This window comes from Octopus bimaculoides, chromosome 5 (assembly GCF_046866305.1).
Source record: "Octopus bimaculoides isolate indiv1 chromosome 5, ASM4686630v1, whole genome shotgun sequence".
In the NCBI taxonomy this organism is placed as follows: Eukaryota; Metazoa; Mollusca; class Cephalopoda; order Octopoda; family Octopodidae; genus Octopus; species Octopus bimaculoides.
Window position 1 is genome coordinate 111168548 of NC_142932.1, and position 25718 is coordinate 111194265.

At 35.1% G+C, this 25718-nt stretch overlaps 1 protein-coding gene across 2 annotated transcripts in view; it reads left to right on the plus strand.

The window, feature by feature from the left end:
* The window catches only part of LOC106871751 (uncharacterized), a 102068-nt gene that overhangs the window by 65801 nt on the left and 10549 nt on the right, over positions 1–25718 (plus strand). Inside the window, exons 7-14 of one of the 2 annotated variants that reach the window (XM_052968169.2) lie at positions 1123–1173; positions 14198–14274; positions 15901–15970; positions 16192–16266; positions 18721–18840; positions 20747–20809; positions 21351–21457; positions 22841–23018. In XM_052968169.2, the coding sequence (XP_052824129.1) occupies positions 1123–1173; positions 14198–14274; positions 15901–15970; positions 16192–16266; positions 18721–18840; positions 20747–20809; positions 21351–21457; positions 22841–23018 (741 nt within the window). The remainder of the gene's footprint in view (positions 1–1122; positions 1174–14197; positions 14275–15900; positions 15971–16191; positions 16267–18720; positions 18841–20746; positions 20810–21350; positions 21458–22840; positions 23019–25718) is intronic. The other variant, XM_089352938.1, reaches the window with a different exon arrangement.

The following is a 25718-nucleotide window of genomic DNA, read 5'->3' on the forward strand; positions in this document are numbered from 1 at the left end:
GTATGTTGTAGGCATTAAAAAGTTAATATGAGTGATAGACCTAATTCATCATCTGGATTAACACCACCGTCCAGTAACTTGGTTGATTTAACGGAATTCCACTCTGTTGCAAGCTTTTGAGTCAGGTATCCAGCTTGAGAGTAGTTTCCTCCTTCCCTCCCACTAGTTTCAGAATCAAGGGAGATACCTTTCCTCCTGACTAAAAGATAAAAGTTATAATTATGTGGTGAGGAAAAGGCAGTATTAGAAATTGACATGTTTCTGTCTTGTACTGACCTAATCAGATAAGCATAGCTTTCATCATGCTTGTTGAAGTGGTGAGGGCAGAATTACTAGGTAAATGTACAAAATTGTATTGGTTGATATAGAAAAACAAAATTGTTTATTTTACTACATCTATTCCATGAGTTTATACCAATAAAATTTTGGTTCCTCTAGTATTTCCTAAATTCTCAAACTGAACCAGTATGACCGTCTGCAATATCTTCATTCTAATAGATTTTCATAAATTCTTGGTATTAATGAAATATATCATTTGCTCTCAAAACAATACATTGTTAGATCATTTCTATGTTTTGTTTAAAACCCCTACTAACTGTAGCAATATTTGTTTGCTATCTAGTCATTATTAGGTTTATGTTTACATGCATATTTCTGGTTTAGTGCTGTGTACTTAATGGGACATGGATACAATAAGGAATTACTAGGAACAAAATATCTTGTGGTTTCATTGTTAGGATGTTGAACACAAAGGATACTTATAGAAGAACCATGTTGTTTGAATTGGCATAACTGCAGAATGTGTTTATATACTTCTTTGTTTTTTGCATTTCTGTTTTTAAATCATATTAACAGTAACAAGTAATTAATAATAATGATAATAATAATAAATAATTTTATAATACTGAGAAAAATAACCCATGCAAATTTCCTTTACTAATTACCTTTCCATCTTATCTTAACTTGATGTCTTAATTATGTGTTTGATCCTTAATTAATGCTTAATTTTAATTGTTGCTGCACAACTAAAAATTGTTTACAAAGTTTGTGTTTTGATGAGTATTTGATTAACTCTATGCAAAGTGATTTGGTCTATAACTTGAATGATATTGAACTTTCTAGCGGAACTACAAACTAGACACAGCTGGCCATTTAATGCTTTGTTCAGCAGTGGTAAGTAATGTTGACAAACACTCTCTACATTGAAACTAATCACTCATTTATATCGTTGCTTTCCCATTTTATTTTTGTCTCAAGTCACTGAAGTTTTTTTTTTATTTCAAGATATTATTTTTCAATGTTTTAATGTGAGTTTATGAGTCAGCATTCAGAATCCTCCTCCAGTTTTCTATTTTACTGTTATGGTTGTTGTAATAGTTAGTGTCAGAATCATTATTAGAGTTTCAGTTTTTCTTCTCCATTCTCTTCATTAAAATTCCTGTTTTTCATATGTGTACATGTCAAAATCCACAGTAATTAAATTAATTATAAAGTTCCACTCATTCTATTTTAATACCACCCACATCACCACCACCACTGCTACCACTACCTCCACCACAAAAAATACTACAAAATAAAAAAAAATATATAAATATTTACTGGTTATGTTGAGGATAAATGACAATCGTAAGGTTGATAAATATGTAGTGCATACAGAATAATCTTGGTGGTTGTTCAGATTATGTTTGTTATCATTATTGAAACAGAAGCTTGTATAGGAAGGACCAAGTAAAATGATGAAAGTAGAACAGTTTTTTTAGATGAACAAATCATACTAATTTGGCATTTATTTTTATACACCATAGTAATTATTACATGTTTACCAATATAAGGGAGTGGTAGCCTATGACCTCATTAGGGATCTTAGCAGAAACACTGCTCTTCCAGTCATTTTCTGGCAGTCATTATCATAAGGACATACATACATAATTACATGCAAAGTTACAGGTCTTTACAGTTATTCCAGAAGTTGTTCTTCATCCTTCTGCACAAGTGCTCTTCATAGTCTACAATCTACAAGACTGGCATGCACATACATACATACATACATACATACATACATACATACATATATAAACACACATTCACACACACATACACACCACACGCAGAGGCACGGCTGTGTGCTAAGAAGCTTGCTTCCCAACCGCATGGTCCTTGGTTCAGTCCCACTGTGCAGTATCTTGGGCAAGTGTCTTCTTCTATAGCCTCAGGCCAACCAAAGCCTTGTGAGTGCATCTGGTAGATGGAAACTGAAAGAAGCACATTGTATACACACACACACACACACACACACACACACACATATATATATGCACTTATATACATGATGATGATGATGATATACATATATATATATATATATATACACACATACATATATATATATATATACACACAAATTTATACATACATACACACATATATATGTATATATACATATGTATATACATGTATATATATATATGTATATATATATATATATATATATATACACACACACATGTGTGTGTGTATGTATATATATATATATATATATATAATACACATAAGTATACAGGAGTTAGAGATTAGACAACCATCTATGGGATTATAAATATCCAATATACTACTGGAGGGATACCTATTTATATTCAAAGACTTATATATATATATATGCACACACACATTTAGTATATATATATATATATATATATATTAAAAAAGACTGCTTTTCCCTTGAGAGTAGATAGCTGAAGTAACAAACATGCTAGTTTATTTCATTACCTTAGTGAATTGATCAATTTTATAGATGGTCTGAGTTTAGGCTAACATAGGTGGTGATGATAGAAGGAAAAGATTGTTTTCTTTTTTCCCTGCTTCATATATTTATTTTGACGCACAATCGTTATGTGCAGAATATATTTATGTATATATGACGGGGCGCTCAAAAGTAACCAGAAACATTCTTTGTGGGACAAGCCTGTTGTAGTTCGGTCTTCCTTCCACCAATAGAAGCCACTTGATGCAACCCTCAGGCATCGGTCTGCCAGCTGGTGGCAGCATGTGAGGTCATACTGCCATGTGGTGCGTCTTTGTTTTGCAGTGCTTCTTCCCACTTTGTGATGTTTGTGATGGCTGAAGCAAGGGAGCTGCATGCTTCCATGAAATTCTGTTTTCTGCTGGAGAAAACAATGACCAAAACAGTTGTTATACTTCAAACAGCTTACAAGGATGCTGCCATGAGCAAAACACAAGTTTACAAGTAGTTTTCATGCTTTAAGGATGATTACTCTTCCCTTGAAGTCTAACTTCGTTCATGGTGTCCATCGTCCTCCTGAATGAATGAAAACATCATGAAAATTCATGAACCGATCTTGGCGGATCCTACATTGAACAACTGATGAACTTGTTGATATGACGGGTGTGTTCTGGAGCTCCTGCTGACGTATTTTGAGCGAGGAATTGTGAACGAAAAGAGTTGCAGTAAAATTTGTGCCTCGCTTGCTCACAGAAGATCAAAAGAAGTCACGACTGAATGCATGTTGTGAACTGAAAGAACAGTTGAAAGTTGATCTGCACCCATTTTCAGAGGTCAACACTGGTGATGAAAGCTGGTGCTATAGAGCACAGAGGCATTTGCTTTGAACAGTGGAAAACATATCTGGACCAATGCATTGCTTCAAATGGAGAATACTTTGAAGGCAATAAAAGTGTAAACATGCAAAAACTAAGTAAATAAAATAACATTGCAAAATTCCGGTTTCTTTTGGGCACCCCCTCGCATGTACATATATATATATATATATAATTTTTGTATGTATAAATTACTTGAGTAATTCATAGATATTTGCTTTGAAATAAGTTTGGCATCATCACCATCATCATCATCATCATCACCACCACCATCATCATCACCATCATCACCATCATCACCACCATCATCATCACCATCATCATCATCATCATCATCACCATCATCATCACCATCATCATCATCATCATCATCACCATCATCATCACCATCATCATCACCACCACCACCACCACCATCACCATCACCATCATCATTGCATTGATTGGAGGAGCCAATAAAATGTGTAGAAAATTGTGAAAGATCAAATATATGACAACTCAATTATTTTAATATTTAAACTGCATGATTACCTCCCTTATTTTTTCCCCTAACTTTCTTTAACTAATAAATCTGACTTTGTTTTCAAATGAAACCCTTTCAAAGCATTTTTTGTTTCACATTTGTGAAATCTGTGTCCACCTTTTTCTCTAAAATCCTTTGTTTTCTCGCTAATTCACTTATAAATTGCACTATTTTTTTGCATGATCTTAAACTCTTGTCTTCTATAATCATGTTTATAATCAACCTGAATTATTTATCCTTCCTATCTTCATCAATATTTTGAGTTTGAAAAGCTCAAATTAAGCATGTTATTGGAAATTTAAATAAACAGCTTTATGGTCTATAAACTTATTGTAATCAGTTTATAATTACTTTAAGTTTTGTAGATTTAGTCTTACATATTCCAATATCTTTATTGTTGTTTTATAAAATCCATTTTGTTCTTTGCTGCCATATTATGTATTTCTTATTCTTGGCATTTTTTTTGGTCAGTTAGCACATTTTTATGTCATAAAAGTCTCTCTATATCTATCCTTCATTAAAATGAATTCCATTAATATTTATTACTAACAATGAGAGAAAAGCTGAACTCTTGAGAGAAAAGCTGAACATTAGAAGCATCAGTTGTGGCGTGCAAGAGAGACGATTGCGCTGGTATGGACATGTGGTGAGAATGGAGGAGGATAGCTGCGTGAAAAAGTGCCACACCCTAACAGTTGAGGGAACCCGTGGAAGAGGTAGGCCCAGGAAGACCTGGGCTGAGGTGGTGAGGCAAGACCTTCGTACATTGGGCCTCACCGAGGCGATGACTACTGACCGAGACCTTTGGAAATGTGCTGTGCGTGAGAAGACCCGGCAAGCCAAGTAAGATCGTTGCCAGTGCCCCTGGACTGGTTCTTGTGCGGGTGGCACATGAGATGCACCATTTTGAGCGTGGCCGTTGCCAGTACCGCCTGACTGGCTCCTGTAGGATTTTCGAGCGAGATCGTTGCCGGTGCCCCTGGACTGGCTTGTGCGGGTGGCACATAAAAGACACCATTTCGAGCGTGGCCGTTTTCGTGCGGGTGACACGTAAAAGCACCCACTACACTCCCTGAGTGGTTGGCGTTAGGAAGGGCATCCAGCTGTAGAAACTCTGCCAAATCAGACTGGAGCCTGGTGTTGCCATCCGGTTTCACCAGTCCTCAGTCAAATCGTCCAACCCATGCTAGCATGGAAAGCGGACGTTAAACGATGATGATGATGATGATGAATGATAACAATATATATTACCATTATGGTAATGTGCATTGCTTTTATGTAATAATATTTATGGAAGTATAACTTTGCCCTCTTGCCATTGTTGCAGACAATGACATTATAAGAGTATATGTACATGTATAGTCAATCAGTCTGTTTTAGCCATCACAACTAAACCCATATCAGAGTGTGAGTGTGTGTGTGTGTGTGTGTGTACACACACACACACACACATCATCATCATCATTTAACACCCATTGTCCATCCTGGCATGGGTTGGACGGTTTGACCAGAGCTGGCAAGCTGGAAGCCTGCACCAGACTCCAGTCTGATTTGGCCTGGTTTGTATGGCTGGATGCCCTTCCTAACACCAGCCACTCCAAGAGTGTAATGGATGCTTTTACGTGCCATCAGCATAGGTGCCATTTGTGTGACACCAGTATCTTCTTTGACTAGGATTTTACTTGGTTTGATAGGTCTTCTCAAGCATGGCATAATGCCAAAGGTCTCTGTCATTCATTATTGCCTCCATGTGGCCCAGCACATAAAAGGTGCTTTTCATGTGCCACCAGCATTGGCCACCTTGCCTCCGTGAGGCCCAACATTTAAAAGGTGTTTTTGATGTGCCACTGGGATGGATGCCAGTTATGTGACACCATCATCGGCAACTATTATGATTTCACTTGGCTTGACAGGTCTTCTTAAGCACAGCATATAGTCAAAGGTCTCAGTCACTAGTCATTGCCTCCATGAGGCCCAAAGTTTGAAGATCATGCTTCACCACCTCGTCCCATTACTTCCTGGTTCTACTTCTACCACAGGTTTCCCCCACAGTTAGAGATCAGCACTTTTTACACAGCTATCCTCATCCATATGCATCACATGACCATAGCAGCACAGTCATGTCTCTTGCACACCACATCTGATGCCTTTTATGCCCAACTTTTCTCTCAAGATACTTACACTGTTGTACACATACACTGACATTGCACATCCAGTGAAGCATATTGGTTTCATTTCTTTCAAGCCTACGCATGTATTTGGCTGTCACAGCCTATGTTTCATGTACACATGCACACGCGCACACACACACACACACACAGTGTCCATAAAGTCATGGTACAATTGAAAATACTTGTATCTTCATAACAATACACAACAGAATTAATCCATAAAAACGATAAGAAAGAAGAATGATCTAAGTTTTTTTTATTCATCTTGTTAATTTTCAACATGTCCACCATCATTACTAATACAAATTGAGAAATATAATTCTGTAGTTCTTGGAAAACATTTTCCAGCTGCTTTTCAGTAACACCTTCAATCACATCAATTATCCTTGCTTCCAAGTCTACTACAGATCGAGGCTTAATTGAATAAACAATAATTTTCACATGTCCCCATAAAAAAGAAATCCAATGGAGTCAAATCTGGTGAACACGGAGTCCAGAATAATGGTTCACATCTTCCAATTCATCTGTTAGGTAATTTCTCATTTAGAAACTGCCTAACTTGCAGAGCAAGGTGACAAGGTACACCGTCTTATTGAAAAACTGTATTCTCTATCAGCTCTGATTGGTCAAGCTTAGGAATGAAGTAATTTTGTAGTATTGCACCATGACTTTATGGGCACCCTGTATACACACGCATGCATGAACGCAGTTCTGTTGTATATATATATATGCAGTGTCTAACTTTAAGCAATTCAGGCAGTAAATACTTTATTTGTAGGAGTGCTTTTTACAGCGCCATCTGGATTAAGGAATAGTAAGTAGAAGGATTTTATGAAGCACGTAGAGACCCTTATGGCAACTGATGTGAAGGCCTGGGTAAAAGTTAGCATGAACAAAAGCAATCATTGCTCTCTGGATGGTCATCTTGCAGGCATTGCTGTAGTGGACAAACACCTCCAGCTATTCTCAGCAGCAATGTTCACTTCTGCAAACTGCAAAGCAGTTATACAGGTGAACCATCAGGATGGGTTAGGTTTGGTTGAATGAAAATTGTGGACAAACATGCCTAGAAATATGGCTTCTTTAGCTGTTTCACACTGATCTAGGGTAAAGGACATTAACTGCCAATGCATAGAACTAGCAGAGCTTCAACAATTTAGGCAGAATTGTTGAACAGTAAGAGTATGTAAGGCAAACTAGCTTCATTAGTATGTTTGGAGAGTAGGTGTGACAGTCAAATGGGTAAGGAAGAATATTAACTGGTGTAGACAATTCAGAAAAATAGACAATTTAATATCTGCACCAGTGGTGTTAGAGGAATTATATCCAATGAAATTGAAGTCATTTTGGATAATGACTTCAGTGATGGTTGAAGTAGTTGTCCTCAATGTAGGGTGAGAGACTGGCAAACATCTGGTGATTTGGGGGAATTCAAAAAGTGACAAAGATAACAGATGAACTTACAGTAAAGGGGAAGAGAGTGTTTGTAGCAGAGTAAATAGAAGTCTTTGTTGCTGATGTTCAGTGGAGAGAGAGAGAGAATGGAATCTTACATTGGAACAGACATCATCTTTCAGAAAGAAGTTGGAATATAGCCTGGATAGAAGAGAGAGCTTAGAGATAAAGCATGAAAGACTTGTCTCTCAATTGGAGATGGTTCAAAGGATCAAAACTGAACTGAAAACTATGAACATTTGTGTAGCCAACAAAATGTATTAAGGATGAATAACACACACACATGCATGCACGCACGCGCACACGCACACACACACACACAGGAAGTAAAAATTGGTAGCTAAATCTTATTGTTAATGATCATTAAACAGGCAAATAATTAGATATGATAGTGCCATATCCTATGTCTAAATTACAAGGTATATTCCAGAATTTAACTAGAATGAATTATAGAAACACAATTGCTTTCCTATGAATTAGCATGCCTCTTATTAGTGTATTAGTACTGAATTAAGAATATATATCATCACCATATGTCCAAGTTTCATATATATATGTATAAATTAAGGATATAATCATTAAAATGATTATATTAGTGGCTAGTGTATAAATACCACCATATTGGTAAAATTAACTTTTAAGTATATAGGCGCAAGCATGGCTGTGTGGTAAGAAGCTTGCGTCCCAACCCATGGTTCTGGGCTCAGTCCCACTGCATGGCTCCTTGGGCGAGTGTCTTCTGCTATAGCCTTTGGCTAACCAAAGCCTTGTGAGTGGATTTGGTAGACGGAAACTGAAAGAAGCCTGTTGTGTGTGTATGTATATATATATATACATATATATATATTTGAAAAAATGAGTAGAGATGGCTTTTGGGGGCTAATTTTTATTTTAATGATCATGTTTCCAGTTATTCTGAGTTTTGAGCTTTTCGATAGCTGTTTTCAAACTGAAATTTTGTGGTCTATAAGATTGTTTATGTAGCAGCAGATTTTTTCTTACAAGTATACAAGCAAATAAATACAAATATGAAATAAAAGATAGAAAAAAATAGAGAATATAAAAACTAATATAAAAAATAAAATAAAAAATGATAAAAGAATACAAAAAGTAAATACAACAGCATGTGTGAAAAAAGAAGAAAAGAACAAGAATAGGAAAGGAAGGAGGAGAAAAAGGTGGAGTGTAAGAAGACAAAAAGTAGTTGAAAATGGTTGTTGAGTTCTTGTCAAAAGATGATCTATGTGAATATTTTTATTTTAGGTCATTTTATTCATTTTTCATAGTTAGTATGGTATGCCCTTGCTTAGTCACACACACACACACACACACACACACACACACACACACACACACACGCACATCTACACATGCGTGGATGCATACATCCACACACACAAATACACCCCCACCCACACACTTATACACCTGCATCTACGTAAACATATTTACACACATGCATTCACACATACACCCACACGCATAATTCTTTTATATACATATATTTTTCATACACGCCCATACACACATATATGTACACACACACACACACATATATACATTTACATACACTCACACATACATATATATACACACACACATCATCATCATCATCATCACCATTTAATATCTGTTTGCAATGCTGGCATGGGTTGGGCGGTTTGACTGAGGTCTGGAGAGCTATCGGCTGCACCAGGTGTCAATCTGATCTGACAATGTTTCTACAGTTGGATGCTCTTCCTAATGCCATCCACACCCAGAGTGTAATGGGTGCTTTTTGCCACAGGCACAGGAACCAGTCCTGACATCCATCACGTTCTTCAGATAGTGCTTTTTACATTCCACTGGCATGGGAGCCAGTCAAGGGGTACTGGCATAGGCCACATTCAGATGGTGCTTTTTATGTGCCACTGGTATATATATATATATACACACATACGTGTGTACACATGCATATGTGTTCACACATAAGAGGGTGTACATCCATACAAATTTATATCCTTATATTTTTATGTAAATATAGATACATACATGCACACACATGTATATACATATATCCAATCTATAGATATTTCCACACGTATATGCATTAGAAAAAAAATATGTGTGTGTACGTATGAATATTTATGTATATGCATGCACATGGAGACATCTGTATGTATGTGAATATGTGTGTATGTGTGGGTTTATTTGCGAACGTATGTGTGTACATAGATGCAGATGTGTGTGTGTGGATGTGTAGATTTGTGGATGTATGTGGATGTGTGTGTGTGTTTGTGACTAAATACAGGTACACCATACTAACTGAAAAATGAAATGACCTCAAATCAAAAAATTCACTAAGGTCATCTTTTGTCAAGAACTCAACAACTTTTTTTGACCACTCCTAAAAATATTCTATTTCTTTATTCCTGATAGTCTCACTACCATTTTCAACTTCTTTTTGTCTTCTTACATGCCACCTTTTTTTCTTCCTTTCCTTCCTTTTTCCTTCTTTCTTCTTTTTTCACACATCCTACTGTATTTACTTTTTGTATTCTTTTATTATTTTATTTTTTATATTACTTTTTATATTCTTTTTTTTTTTCTTCTGTCTTTTATTTCCCATTTTTATTTTTATTTTGTATACTTGTAAGAAAAAAATGTTGCTATATACCACAGAGTTTCAGCTATCAAAAAGCTCAAAACTCATCAGAGTAACTGGAAACATCATTAAAATAAAAATTAGCCCCCCCCCCCGCCTCAAAGCCATTTCTGCTCTTTAACGTCCACTTTCCATGCTAGCATGGGTTGGACGATTTGACTGAGGACTAGTGAAACCAGATGGCTACACCAGGCTCCAATCTGATTTGGCAGAATAACAATTGATTTACATCAATTATCATTTATTAATTAATTACAAAAAGACAGAATCTCAAATTACAGCTGTTTCCTTTAGTGCGATTCCCAGGTTTAACCACCACAATAATAATAATAATAATAATAATAATAATAATAATAATAATAATAATAATAGTTGTCATTGTAAGTAATTAATTATACCAATTTGAATCACGGAACTTCATCAGAGCAGAAAAGTAAAAAAAAAATAAAAGTAAAAAGAAAAAGAAGTGAAAACGGTGGTAATCAATTCATGCTACATGCTGACCCACTGGGAATTATTCGACTGACTAGAATCTAGAAATAGAATTGGGGTAGTTATAATATTTAGTGGTACATTCCTATATATGGAGGGGAGGAGGTGTGGGTTAAATATTCTTTTTTATTCTAGGCACAAGGCTTGTAATTTTTTTTTGGGGGGGGGGCACTCAATTAGATTTACTCCAGTATGCAACTGGTACTTAATCTATTGACCCTGAAAGGATGAAAGGCAAAATCGACCTTGGCAGAATTTGAACTCAGAATGTTGAGACAGACGAAATACTGCTAAGCGGTTCGCCCGGCGTGTTAACATTTTTGCCAGCTCACTGCCTTGGTGTGGGTTAAATATATAATAACTATATGAGCAATTTGGTTAAGTCAAAAAATAAAATAAAAAGTAAGAAATATAATTTTTAAAAAAACGGTAGTTATAGAACTAAATATTAACAGTTGACTATAATTATCTATTGATTTCGTATGTATTTTACTTATTATTATAAGTAGGCAGTATACCTGAAGCAACCCCAGGTCAGGAGTAGGACTGGTCTGGACAGTAAGAGGATACTATTGGTCAGTTAATTTTCATAAACAAAAGGCTGGCCATTAAGAAACTGTTAATCACTGGAGTAAAAAGGTAAACAATGGATATATGCTGTAAGGGGCCATGCGTCACTTATATCAGTGCATGTTAGAATTGTATAAATGATAATTGATGTAAATCAATTGTTATTTATCAATTGTATCTCCATTTTCTGCTTTCCTTGAATATTGATAAACTTTAGTTTATTTTTGTCATTTATTATGAGCATTAACACCAATGCTCATGATTAAATATAGGTAATACGCCAGTGGATTCATTGGATGCAAGTATCCCTTAGATGGTTGTTATAACCTCTAACTTAACTCACACACACACATACACACACACACACACACACACACACACACACACACACACACACACACACACACACACACACACACACACATTATATATATCAGTATTAGTCCAACCCATGCCAGCATGGAGAGCAGACATTAAATGATAATAAGTATTAATGAATCCTGGTTCTTGGGAGGGCAGTTTCTATAATATATCCTGGTTTAAACTATTTTTCAAAGATAGACAAAGGATATTTCACAAATTACATGTGTAAAGATTATTAAATAATAAGGTTTATCTGGTTTTTTTTTTCTTCTCTTTGTATAACAACTTGATCTTTAAATCAAAATATGACTGTTTTCTGGGTAAAATTAATAATTATTTTCCCTTACAGTATTATAATAATGCGTTGTAATTTTTCTTTTTGTTTGTTTTTTTATTTAGGTAAATTTAGTTTTTTTAATTACATCTTCAGTTAGATCCATGTCAAACATGAAAAATAGATTATAGTGTTGTACAGGGTGTCCCAGAATTAACTATTTATTTTAGTGGCATCAGACAGTTTTTCTAAAAACTCACTTTTATATATGTTTATCATGTTTAATATGTGTTAAAAGTGTTTTAATTTTTAATTTTCTTTATAGTTTTTATAATTTTCTTTTATAATTTTATTTTCATTTATGTTGGATCCTGCTTATCTGGCCAAGACAGCTTTTTTCAATTTGGTTGCAATCATTTTCTCTACCTCCATCCCCTGGATACCCCAGGATAAGGCAGTAGTTTAGCTGAACTTGAAGAACACATTCAGTTTGCAGTGCAGGAGGTAGCTCCTGAAATGCTTCAAAATGTGTTTCGCAATGCTAAGGATACAGACAGAATACATGTTGAAAATTTTCAATAAAGTTTTCGTGTAAGATTTATAAATCTATTTGTTTTGGTATCATAGGTAATAAACATAAAATTCTGTCAGCTTTTTAAAAATTTCTCCAATTTCATTGAAATGAATAGTTAATTCTGGGACACCCTGTATTTAGTGTAGTTAAAATCTGAAGGTGGATCAGTTCAACTAAGTGGATTACAGTCTCTAATTTTGTTCATTCCAGTTCTGAGCTATAATCTCACTGAGGTCAATTTTCACTTTTATTCCTCTGAGTTCTGAAAAATAGTAAGTCTTTCTTGGATTCAAATTTTGTCGGATACACTGTTCCACCTTCCTTGAACAATTGTCCTTTATCCAAGAAATACACTTTTATTAATTTATGTAAAAGTCAATTATAAAGAAGTTAAATTCTTTGAGCAACTTCATTTGAAAGTATCAAAGATTTTAGTATAAGTGTTCATAACACAATAAAACAATTGTACAAATAATAAACTAGTATACCTGAAGTGTAGATTCATCTTCCTAGAAGAGGTAGTAGTAATATCACTCCAACCAGACATGTTCCTGGTCTCCATTGTGATCTCTATTGTGTGTGTGTGTGTGTGTGTGTGTGTGTGTGTGTGTGTGTGTGTGTATGTGTTGTGTACGTATGTATGATTGTATATGTATATACATGGTAAAACAGAATCCAGAGACATTGGTGTTGATTTGCATCAGCTAGACTTGTATTATTTAGTAAAATCCCCCCCCCCCCCCAAGTTTGGTGAACTTGTCGTAGGGAGAGAAAAATCCAGTGTTTCAGTCAGAGTCGTTGGTAGGAAAGAAATTAATAAGAGACAGCAGAGTTTTACATCCTCTAAGTTAGAAAAAAGAATTGGCTGCAAGTGATGAGGAACACAGGACTGTGAGAGTTTCATATGTGAACAGGAAATGATAGTAGAGAGAAACAGGGTGAGAGGGGATAAATGGTAAGAGGAATGGAATGATGAGGAGGAACAGGCAAAGTTGGGAGTGAGACGAAGGGAAAAAATAAGGTGATAGGGAAGTTGAAGGATAAGAAAAGGTTTAATGAACTACAAAAGGGTGTAAAAGTACAAGGAAATATATTTATTTAAATCTGTTGGTGACTGAGTTCAGATATGAAGTGTTGTTCCCTCCATTTCCTTGAGATCATGAACCTGTGGTGTGTAGAGATTTTGCACACTGATAAGTGAGTGATGGAATGACTTGTGGTGTTGAAGTGGGTGGCAAAAGATTGGCTTGGTATATACATTTGTATACTTCAAATATCCTCCTGAAAGTGATTGATACTAGGAACAGGTATTAAGCTACAAAACTGCCCCAATAAATCGAAAAGATTTATAGAACTATTCCACTTATCTTAATATGGAATCTCTATCATAAAGAATTTGAAAATTTTCAAAATAACTTGTGTTTTGCTAAACATCAGTTTTACATTTTCTAAATGTCTTCTTAAAACATGTTATTTAATTATCATCACAATAATTAATTCATTATCTCTCCAATAGGTTGACAGCAATTTATCTATACCTCACTTTTGTTTTCCTGATGCTGAAATTTATCAGTCACAAGAAGAAACGAGCACGTAAGTTTAAAGTAGATTTTTGCCCTTCTGTGTTAGGATTTGTAAAACATTGTTGTATTAAAGTAGTATTTGTTTGTGCATGTATTATGTATCCTGTTGTGAATACATAAAAGTATGTATGTATGTATGTGTGTGTGTGTGTGTGTGTGTGTGTGTAAGAAAGAAAGAGAGAGAAAGAAACAGACATAAAAATGAACAACAAATATACATTAGTAAATACATGGGAATAAATTGGAGAAGTTATTATCATGTTTGCTCATCTAAAGATGATATGCTCCTTGTCCTTGCTTCTTAGATATTTATTTGCATTAGTGAGTCTAAATTTGGAGATGAGATAATTTTGGCTATAAATTTGAACAAAGTCATCAACGAAGTGTTTTGTTTATAAACGAATAGAAAAGTATCCAAGAAGGCTCAATCTGCCTGTTTTATGTAATAATAATAATAATAATAATAATAATCCTTTCTACTAAAGGCACAAGGCCTAGAATTTGGGAGAGGGGACTAATTGATTACATTGGCCCCCAGTGTTTCACTGCTGCTTAATTTATCGACCCCAAAAGAATGACAGGCAAAGTCGACTATAGCAGAATTTGAAATACAATAATAATAAATGCCTTGATGCAGTACCAGGCAGTGGCTCTCATGGCTTCTCATCTTAACTGGTTGGAAGTGTTATCATGTACATTGTTTTGTCTTTGTATAAAAGATGGGCTACAGCAAATATTCTGCTCAATACCACAGATTTGCTTGTCAGTTGTTTGACCATAACCAGTTGAGCATGTCCCTTAGTGGCTGACAATATGTGGATCTCTGATCACAAGCAGAAGTAGTGGGGGAACATCATAGCCATGTGTTGAGTGGAATTCTTTGGAGTTTGGATAATTCACCTCTGGAAACATGGGTGTTTTGTTCAACATCCTTAAACAACCCTTATTCAGGGACCTTTTGAGCGGGGTGGGTTACTCGACCTGAAGAAAATTCTACGATGCCATGCACTGTTAATCTTGATATGAGATCACCATGTTGCACACATATGATTGTGATGCATGTACCTGGTGTACCCTTATCAGACGGGTAGTCATGATGGGTATACTGGGCTTAGTATATTTTACCCCAGTGTCACTTTGATGGCATGCACTGCTCTCTCACTCAATAATAATAATAATGATGGTTTCAAATTTTGCCACAAGGGCAGCTATTTTGGGGGAGGGGACTAGCTGATTACATCGATCCCAGTGTTTAACTTAATTTGTCAACCCTGAAAGGATGAAAGGCAAAATCAACCTCGGTGGAATTTGAACTCAGAATGTAGTGGCAGACGAGTTGGTGAATACATGACTAATTTTTGTTCTAGCACCAAAAAGAAAAACAGATAACTTTTCAAATGTGAAAAGCTAGACTAAAATTGTTTGTGTTGATGGAGATCATGATCTTAAATGTTGATTAAACTTTACTATAACTAAGAGATGGACTTGGGAGTTAGGGAACATATCAACTCTGATGATAGGAGGCTGGATCAGTTTATTTAAATAGTTATCATTGAACCAAGATTATTAAAATTTTTGTAATCCCCCATTGACATTTTATGTAATGTGTCTCAGTTGCATAATTTATTTTTTCTAGCAATCCCTACTGGTTTGTTCTTACTAACTTTGATGGCGCTAGGGTTTTTGGTTATTGCAGAAGAGTGTGGGTAAGTAAAGATTTCTATCAGTAAGAGCATAAGCATTGTTTTTGTCATATATATCTTTAAAAAATAAAATGGTAGAATAATCAAATCAGGCAGGTTTCATGAATTCATTAGACATTTAGACAACAGGTATATAATATAATATATTATATAACATAACATAATGTATGTATGCATGCATGCATTTTTAAAAACTTTTTTCCTCTTTCTGTTTGTCACTTTAGCCTTATGGTCCAAAACTGACGCCAGAAGTCATATGCATTATCACCCCCATTGAAGCTGTCAATATGTACAACAGTGTAAGTAGATATTCTACTGTTGCCTCCTAAAATAATTATGTGCATATATATATATATATATATATATATATAATATTAGGGATAAAAATCCAAATTTACAGGTAAAAACTCAATTCAATTCTATATGTGACTGTGGATTTTCATCGATAAGTTCATGAACCTTGGTTCTTTTCTCTAAAACTATATATATATATATATATATATATATATATATATATATATCAGAAGTAAAAGGGATTAATAAATTCAGGCAGATATCTAGGAAGTACTTGGTGTTAAACAAATTTGGTTAACTATATCAAACAATCAGACACCAAAAAATTTGAATAGAATTAACATTGTAGGTACTTCCTCATGTATGGCAAATCCAAATATTGCTTAGGAGAATTTCAAGAAATTCAGTGTATATGACAAGAAGAACAAGAATGGAGAAAATTGCATCTTAAATTAATGATTGCACCATACATTACTGATGATTGTTTCTATTATGCCAACATATTCAGATGTAGAAAAAAAGGTACAAAATACCAGCTAAATTAATATATCTGAAAATATATGCTCACATAACATTATCAAGACAATTCAAAGTGAACTGAGAAAATATCTCTAAAAGATGAGCGCATACAAAAAGAACATTAAGAAGAAATATAATATTCTAAGAAAAGTCATTTTAGTATCTAAACTTGACATGTAAAAGTACCATGTAAAAGCATCTGTGCTGGTACCTTGTGAAAGCATTTGTGCTGGTGCAATCTAAAAGTGTCTGTGCTGGTGCCATATAAAAATTCCCATACTGGTACCATGTTAAAAGCTACCCAGTACACACTGTAAAGTGGTTGTCATTAGAAAGGGTGTGCAGCCATAGAAACCATGCCAAAACAGACAAATGGAGCTTGGGCAGCTCTCCAGCTGACCAGCTCCTATTGAACCATCCAACCCATACCAGCATGAAACCAGATGTTAAATGATGATGATGACATCAGTAGATAATGAAAGAATAAAAAATGAACACAAAAATTCTACATTCACGATATTTAGTTATCTAGCTATTAAGTGCACTAAGAAACATAGAAAAATTATGCTTATTAAATTATAGGAAAAGTAGTTATATGTAATGCATTATTTACTATTGAAATATTTAAATGTTTTTCTATATTTATGAGAATCTTTCAATGTAAAGTTGTTTCTATAATTTAATCATTCTAATCTTAAAGTATTCATATGATACATTTCCTCCAGGTAAAGATCACATTTAAAATTACCAGTATTGTATGATGGTGTGTAATTAATAATGGACCATTTTGCATCATGGTTAATGTTCTTGTCTTTTAAGTCCCAAATGCATTTATTAAGATTCATAGGATTACATTTTCTAAACTTAAATGAAAAAGTATGGTTATGTAATCTTAGATTTCCAAATTGTAGCAGTAGAACCTATGTAGTAATATGTACAATCCCCTGCAATGTTTAAAGAAGAATATAGTGTATCAAAGTAGGATCAACCTCAACCTCTTCCCTCATACCTTAATCCCTATCTAACATATGGATGTAGCATCTTCCCTCCCTGGGTTTGTTAACTTGCAAGCTGCATAGTGACTTCAATAGTGCTGGTGGCATGAAAAAAGTACATAGTACACACTGTAAAGTGATTGGTGTTAAGAAGAGCATCCAGTTGTAGAAATCATGCTAAAGCAGACACTGGTTCATGATCCAACCCATTCCAGCATGAAACATGAACTTAAATGATGATGATAACACATATGTAATACATACGTATTATATTTGTTATTATTGAATTATATATTATGCACTTTGTGAAGATATGTGCTTCAGTGGTTAGGGGGTTTGGCTTGTGATCATAAGGTCCTGAGTTCAATTCTTAGCAGCATATTGTGTTCTTGAACAAGACACTTTATTTCACATTACCCCCAGTCCACTCAGCTGGCAAAAATGAGTTGTATCTGTAATTCAAAGGGGCCAACCTTGTCACATTTTGTGTCATGCTGAATCTCCCTGAGAACTATGTTAAAGATACATGTTTATGTGGAGTGCTCGGCCACTTGCACATTCATGAGCAGACTGTTCCACTGAACTGATCAACTGGAATCTTCATCATCACAACTGATGGAGTGCTGGTTACTACGCACTTTATTGTGTTTTGTTATGCATATGATCATCCAGTCTATGGGAAAATTGTCTTGCATGAAACAGGTCCATGATGCAAAAAAAATTGGGGACCATTGCTGTAGTATGACTTGTGATACCTACTTCTGAGATTAGATAGAATACTTATCTTTTTATATGATGATTAACAAATTCAATTGATATTTTACAAAGATTACTTCCAAATTACATTTTAAAAAATCAATGAAATATGACATGTTGCATAAAAGAATAAGGATGATTGTGATAGACAGCTGATTCAGTTGTTAGATATTTTATGTCTTTTTGTAGTTGTTGTTGGAGATGGAATCTCGAAGATTAAGATCACCTGAAAACATGCAAGAACTTATGGCTTCTTCATTTGGTAGACCTCTGCCAAGTCCAGGAAAAGTTGTCACAATAAGGGCTATGGTAAATGTTGTTTATTATTATTATTTTTTTTTTTTTGCATTAAATAGTTTTGTAATAGGAACTATAATGGTATGAAATTCAGTGAAAATTAAAAAGAAAATCAGAGAATTAAAATATTGTACATTTTAAATTATTATTAAAAGGTCCCTGAATAAGGGTTGTTTAAGGATGTTGAATGAAACACTCGTGTTTCCATTTCCTCTGTGGCTCATAACAGGTTGTCTTGTAGAAATTCACAGAAGATAAAGATCTATAAATGAGATCTCTATCTCTTGAGAGATTTTAAGAGACAACCTGCTGTGATCCACAGACTAAGTCTATGAATGGTGCAAGGTTCCAGCCAAATAGAAGATATGTGATGGAAGAGTAGAGTAGATATAGTTATAAAAGCTAAGAGATAGGGCTGAAAAGAAAGGAAGATTGTGAGGAATAAAAGAACAACATTCTGTAATCTGGTGGTTGTTGACAAAACTTTGATGGAGATGAATGATGTCATGTGAGAGTGGGAGGTGTACAAGCTATATCAGATATACTGTCAGCATGATGAGGATTATCAATGAATTCAGTTAGGAATTTAATGAGCAGGTAGATGTCCATCAGGACTCAATTCTTGGATCTCTCCTGTTTGTTATAGTTCTTTGGACTGTAACAGAGAAGTGTAAGACCAGATAGCCATAGGGTAGGGACTTTTGTGTGCCAATATCAAGGTTGTTTTATGCTGAATAGGTTGGAGAATCACAGAAGCAATGAAAGCTTAGAATAAAAATGGTTTTAAAGTAAGCAGTAGCAAAGACATAAGCAGGACTCTCCTGCCGTCTGAGAATGGCTATGCTCAAAATGCAGATAAGGAGCAGGTAGAAACTCCTTATGTTGTACCCAGTGTAAACTATGACTGCAACAAGAGGTTTTGTTGGATCACAGTCAAGCTAACACAGAAGGATTTCATATGTAGATGTACTGGAGTGGTTAGCCATAAAAGCTTCCATGAAAAAAATAGTTGATAGTTTCTGTTATCTTGTTTTATCAAATTAGCAGTGGAAGTGGATATTCTCAAAGCAGAGTAGCCAATGAAGTGAATAAAGTTCAGGGAGCTAGTCTCTCCACCAACAACAAAGGATTCTCACAATGTTGCATAGTAGATAAGGCAGAAAGCTGGCAGAAAGCTGGCAGAATCACTTGCACATCAGGCAAAATGCTTAGCAGCATTTTGTCTGTCTTGTTATGTTGTGAGTTCAAATTCTGCTGAGGTCAACTTTAGCCTTTCATCCATTTGGGGTCGATAAAATAAGTACCAGTTAAGCACTGGGTCCAATATAATCAACTTACCTACTCCCCTGAAATTGTACTAAAATTTGAAATTTATGTTGTATGGTAGCAAAACATGAGCATTGGATGAAGGAGGGAAGGAAATGAAGCCGCCATGCCCCACTGGAACCAACCCAGTTCAAACTGCTTCTGGCTCTGTAGTACAAATGCCTTGTTTTCAAGAGTTCCGAATTAAAATCTTCCACCAAACCTTAGGTACAATCTCTGTTCCTAACACTAACTTAATGATAACTAAGTTATTTTACTAAATTCTTTTGTTATATTTAAAATTAATTGAAAGAAACACAGAGCATCTCAACAAAAATATGGAAACGAAAGGGTTAATGGGCATAAATAGTGAAAGACAGGGTGAGTTGAGGGGGAAAAAATGGATATAAGGATATCAGTTGTAGAGTGCAAGAGTTGAGACTGAATTGGTATGGACATATGATATGTATGGAACATGATAGTTGGGTGTAGAAGGAATTTGGAGAAAAGGAAGACAAAGGAAGATGTGGCAAAAACTGATCTCATAAAATGAAAATGACGGTGGTGGTGAAAGTGGTGATGATGATGATGATCTTGTATTTCTTTTTCACAGAATGAGGATGGCGACGTAGATGTTATAGAACTACGGAGGCCAAGGGATACTCATCTTGAAGGGGTAGGTATATATATTTTTATTTCAAAACTTCAATTTTCTGTCATGGTCAGTGCGATGATCACACACTACATACATTTCTTCCAAGCACTGCTGCAAACAGCAGATGTGAGCTAGAACTTTAAAACTTAGTGCACATGCACTGCAGAGTTCAAGGTCAATCTGTGCCAAGCAGCTTCACTCTGCGTTCTTTAGCTTCATTACTATGGCAACAATCTGGATACTTATTAAGCGTACCATGTATATATATATTTTATATAAATGGATAATGAAAAACTACTCTACTGGATTGTAGCCGATTATCTACCTTTCTAGCAGTTGTACAATAATGTGTGTCTATATACATGGTATTATGGATTTGAAGACAATTTAGGCATCAAAATTAAGATGTGTTTACATAAGCTCTTACAGTAAGCAAAACTTTTAGACAGAATATTTCATTAGACACATGGTAACAAGTGGATTAATTGTTTTATGAACATTTTTCTTTTTATTGTCTGTTAGACATTGAAAATTGTTTTCATTTTTTTTTTCTAAATTTCAGTTGAATTTGGAGTCTCTGTTGACATTGTTAGGAATAGAAAAACTTATATGGATATTTTCTACACTATTGGTTGAAAGAAATATTATTTTATGCTCCAAGAATCTCAGGTAACATTTAATTTTTTTGTGGGGGGGGGGGGTAAGAGATAAGTTAGAAAGAAAGTCCTGTTGCATTTCAAGATGGGGAAGAAACAAATACTTCTTCAGTTTTAATTGATATAGTTAATCAAGATTATATTTCTTTTCATTATTGATAACATAGTCTCATCTATTTGGCAAATTGTTCATCCTTTGAGTTTAAAATTCTCCAGATTTCAAAGCAAGGAAATACTCAATATCATTTTTAACCTCATCATAAGTAACAAACTGTTTTCCCTCTAAATCAGTGGTTCTCAACCAGGGTCCATATGGTCCCGGGGTATGGGGGGGTCCATATAAAAATTTTGGTTGGTCCTCATAAGCAAGGTAGTAAATTGGGTACACACAGTAGTATATCAAGAGTCCATGAGAAAATTTTGATTTAGATGTATCTACTGAAAGAAACGACAAGGTTTCTTTCTCTAATGTGTTACATAGTTCAACCTACACAAGTGAATGTGTTAAAAACAAAATAGGAGTTTAATGTTATATTTATAGTTTGTGATTAAATAAATAATTCCAGTGTTTATTTTATTAGAACATTTAAATACAAAGAAACAGGAAAGAAAGAAATGGAAAATAAAAAGGTGGGGGTGGGGAGGTAAAGCAGCAGAAGCTGGAGGAAGAGGAGTGATGGACCACATATCCCAGAGCAAGTGAGGTGCTTAGCTGTGCCCCACAGTAATGACCGCGATAGCATTGCCATGGAGAATGGCCAACGACACTTGCTGCAGTAGCCACTCCACCTCGCAGAGCTTATTTCTCTGATGGGCTGCTATTATCCCTATTTTGCAAAGGAAATTGGTAGTACGGGGTCCTAGAACACTTGACATCTCAATGGCAACCAGCACAAACTGATAGTGGCTGGCTAGGCCCCTGCATTTATTGATTTTTCTCTCCTCTGTGTCACAGGTGGTGACACCAGGGTTTGTGGAAGATGCTGCAAGGTTTTTACCATAAGCATTGCAAGAGCACCTTAAGAAGGTGGCAATCTAGCAGAAACGTTAGCACGCCGGGCGAGATGCTTAGCGGTATTTCGTCTGCCGTTACGTTCTGAGTTCAAATTCCGCCGAGGTCGACTTTGCCTTTCATCCTTTCGGGGTCGATAAATTAAGTACCAGTTACGCACTGGGGTCGATGTAATTGACTTAATCCCTTTGTCTGTCCTTGTTTGTCCTCTCTATGTTTAGCCCCTTGTGGACAATAAAGAAAGAAATGAGAATGATCATGTCAAAAATACAACAGGCCTTTCTTTCCAACATAATAGATTGTAAAGCACTTTTTGTAAATACATCAATTTGTTTATCCCTCAGTTCTCTATCATTTCTATATTTCTCTTTTATTTCATTTCAGTACATTATCTCGAACAATTCATGCTTTGATTACATTGCTTTATCCATTCCAATGGCAGCACACCTATGTTCCTATTTTACCCTCCAACATGCTGGAAATAGTTTGTTCTCCAACTCCTTATGTTATTGGCATTTTATCATCGTACTTACCGAAACTAAAAGATATGTCAATGGATGAAGTAAGTATCTATTAGTTTTATTTGCATTTCTTTTTTTTTTTGTTTTTGTTTTTCTGGAGAAATGTTGGTGGATTGCTATCATTTGTTGGACTGTGGCCATGCTGAGGCACTGTCTTGAACGGGTTCATCAAATAACTCAATGCCAGTACTGGGAAGGTACATGTGCACTTAGGCTTGATATATGAAATATAGACAACACACATATGATGCATTTAATAACAGAGTGTCATAAGCGCCGTCCCAGCCATTTTCGAGGTTAGTATATTATTTTCTTTGTCTTGCTGTCTAGAATCTGAAAAAGTTGGGAGGAAGAACCAGTGAGGCTTGCAATAAGGTTGAAAATCCAGCTGAAAAAATTGTACCTTACTGCTATTGACACGATGCTCACTCACCCAAACTCGGACCGGAGAGTTTAGTAACACGCCATTGCAAGCACACATGCTCAAACAATAATTTTGTTGTTGTCCCTGTAACATTTTTTGAGGTGTTATGGCTCATTTTCTAATATTCCTCATTACCATCATAACGATAATGGGCTATTATCTTACTATCTTGTCTTACTTACCTCTTAAAGATACTTACCTTTGTATATTAAAACACAAACAATACCTCTATATGATTTTTCTAGGTATTATGGCTAAAATATGCAATGTGATACACCATTTCATAGTGCCAGTATATTCTACAAAATGAGTAAGATGCAGTCATTGTTTCATCTTTCAGATACATACATAATTAAATAATTTTATATAGGTGGAATGATTAGAGGAGGTCTTCACAGTCATTTTAAAACCAAAACCAGCTTCCTAACTTCATTCCTTGCCGAGATATCGCATTCTGGAAACCGTGAAACTTTGTGTTTTTCTTGGGTTTTTAAGTTGTGGTGCTTATGACAGTCTGTTATTAAACATCTCATATACACATGTAAATATATGTAGGGTTGTATACAGAGAGAAACACAAACTGAAAATATTCAGAAGATGGATTTTCATGTATAAGCATATAGATATTTATATATTTACAGAATAAAAAAATTTACATGGAGTACGAAAAATACAGAAAACAAACAGAAGAGGATGTGGTATTTCAGGTCCAACAGCTGTTTCTGGAGGCTTGGAATTACACAATAGTTGTAATATTGGCACATAGCGTGTGCATGAAGTCAAAGATATACAACCAGTAGTGAAGTCATATAAACGTTGTCATAAAGGTAGCCTCCATCTTCAGGGTAGAAAGTTTGCCAACTAATTGCTAATTTTTACAACTAGTTGCCAATCTTCCCACATTGAAGGTTTACAATAATGTCTATATACATGCACTACTGGTTGCACATCTTTAACTTTTTGCACACTCCAACTACTAGCATTACAATGTTAGCTAAATATTCTATTTGTGACATTGGTTTACTGATCTTGACCAGAGCCTTTAACTGCTTTGGTTGTGGGTCTTTTTATAATCTTCAGTGGCCCTTGATCAGTATTATTGGTGAATGCTTTGTAGGATTCAGTTTCTCCAACCAGGTCATCCTTGTTGCTTCTGCACATAGTGACTTTCAGTCCAGTATTAAATTACTTGGGCATGCAGCTCTCCTGCTTGCCAGTTCTGATCAAACTGTGCAGCCCATACTAGCATGGGAAATGGACAATAAAGGATGATGTTGGTGATATTCCCCCTTTCTCTCTCTCTCACACACACATACACACACACATTTATCAGCTCTTGTTTTAATGTCGAGTTACGTATAAAAACAATTTAACATTAAACAGAAGTATTACTGAATACATTTTTGTTGAATTTATATATATATATAGTTGAAATTTACAGAAAAACAAAAGATGAAGACAGGTGTATGAACAACAAGCAGGTGTATTAGTTTGACACTCGGGAAAGTGAGAAAGTCTTATGTTTTGAGCCTAGGCTCTTCAACAGAAAGGAATAAGAGGAAATAAACAGAGTGAGAATTAAAAAAACTTGTCGATTTAGTGATCAATCTTGGCAACCCATGCAAGAACTGGGATGTCAGTGATTTCAATGTCTTTGCTTGCTAGCCTTTAATGGACAGTCCAATGAAGGCTGGCAGGCCAAAAATTTGAAGTGACTGTCACCCCACTTCTTGTAAAAGTTAAACATATATATATATATATTGAACTGAAAATACAGTATACTAAATTTAAAGTGTTGAAATGTACACTACGACTAGGAGGTCGTGTTATAGTACTAGTAATGGGAATTAGACATTTAATTTTTCAGCTGGGTTTGGGCCCCTGAATACATGTGTGATAGATATCAACTCAAATTGTGTAATGGCTAAATAAATACCTTAATCTTCTATACCATATGATTTCTTGCCTTTACAAGAAGTCACTAATGTTTACATTTGCATATGAGTCGAGAGAAAGGAGATTATTGTCTCAATGTAAACAATTAATCTAAAAGTATAAAAAGAGCTGTAATGATTGGGTTAATTTTTATGAAAGACAAGTAGAAAGTTGATGGTCCTTTTTTTCTGTGTTTTGATATCAATTTCATGACTGCCTCCTTTTTTTTTTTTTTTTTTAAATAAAAGATATGATATATAAAAAGCACTCCTGCTTGTGCCACATGAATAACATCTGTGCCAGTGCCACATAAAAAGCACCCAGTACACTCTCTATAGTGGTTGGCATTAGGAAGGGCATCCAGCCATAGAAATCATGTAAA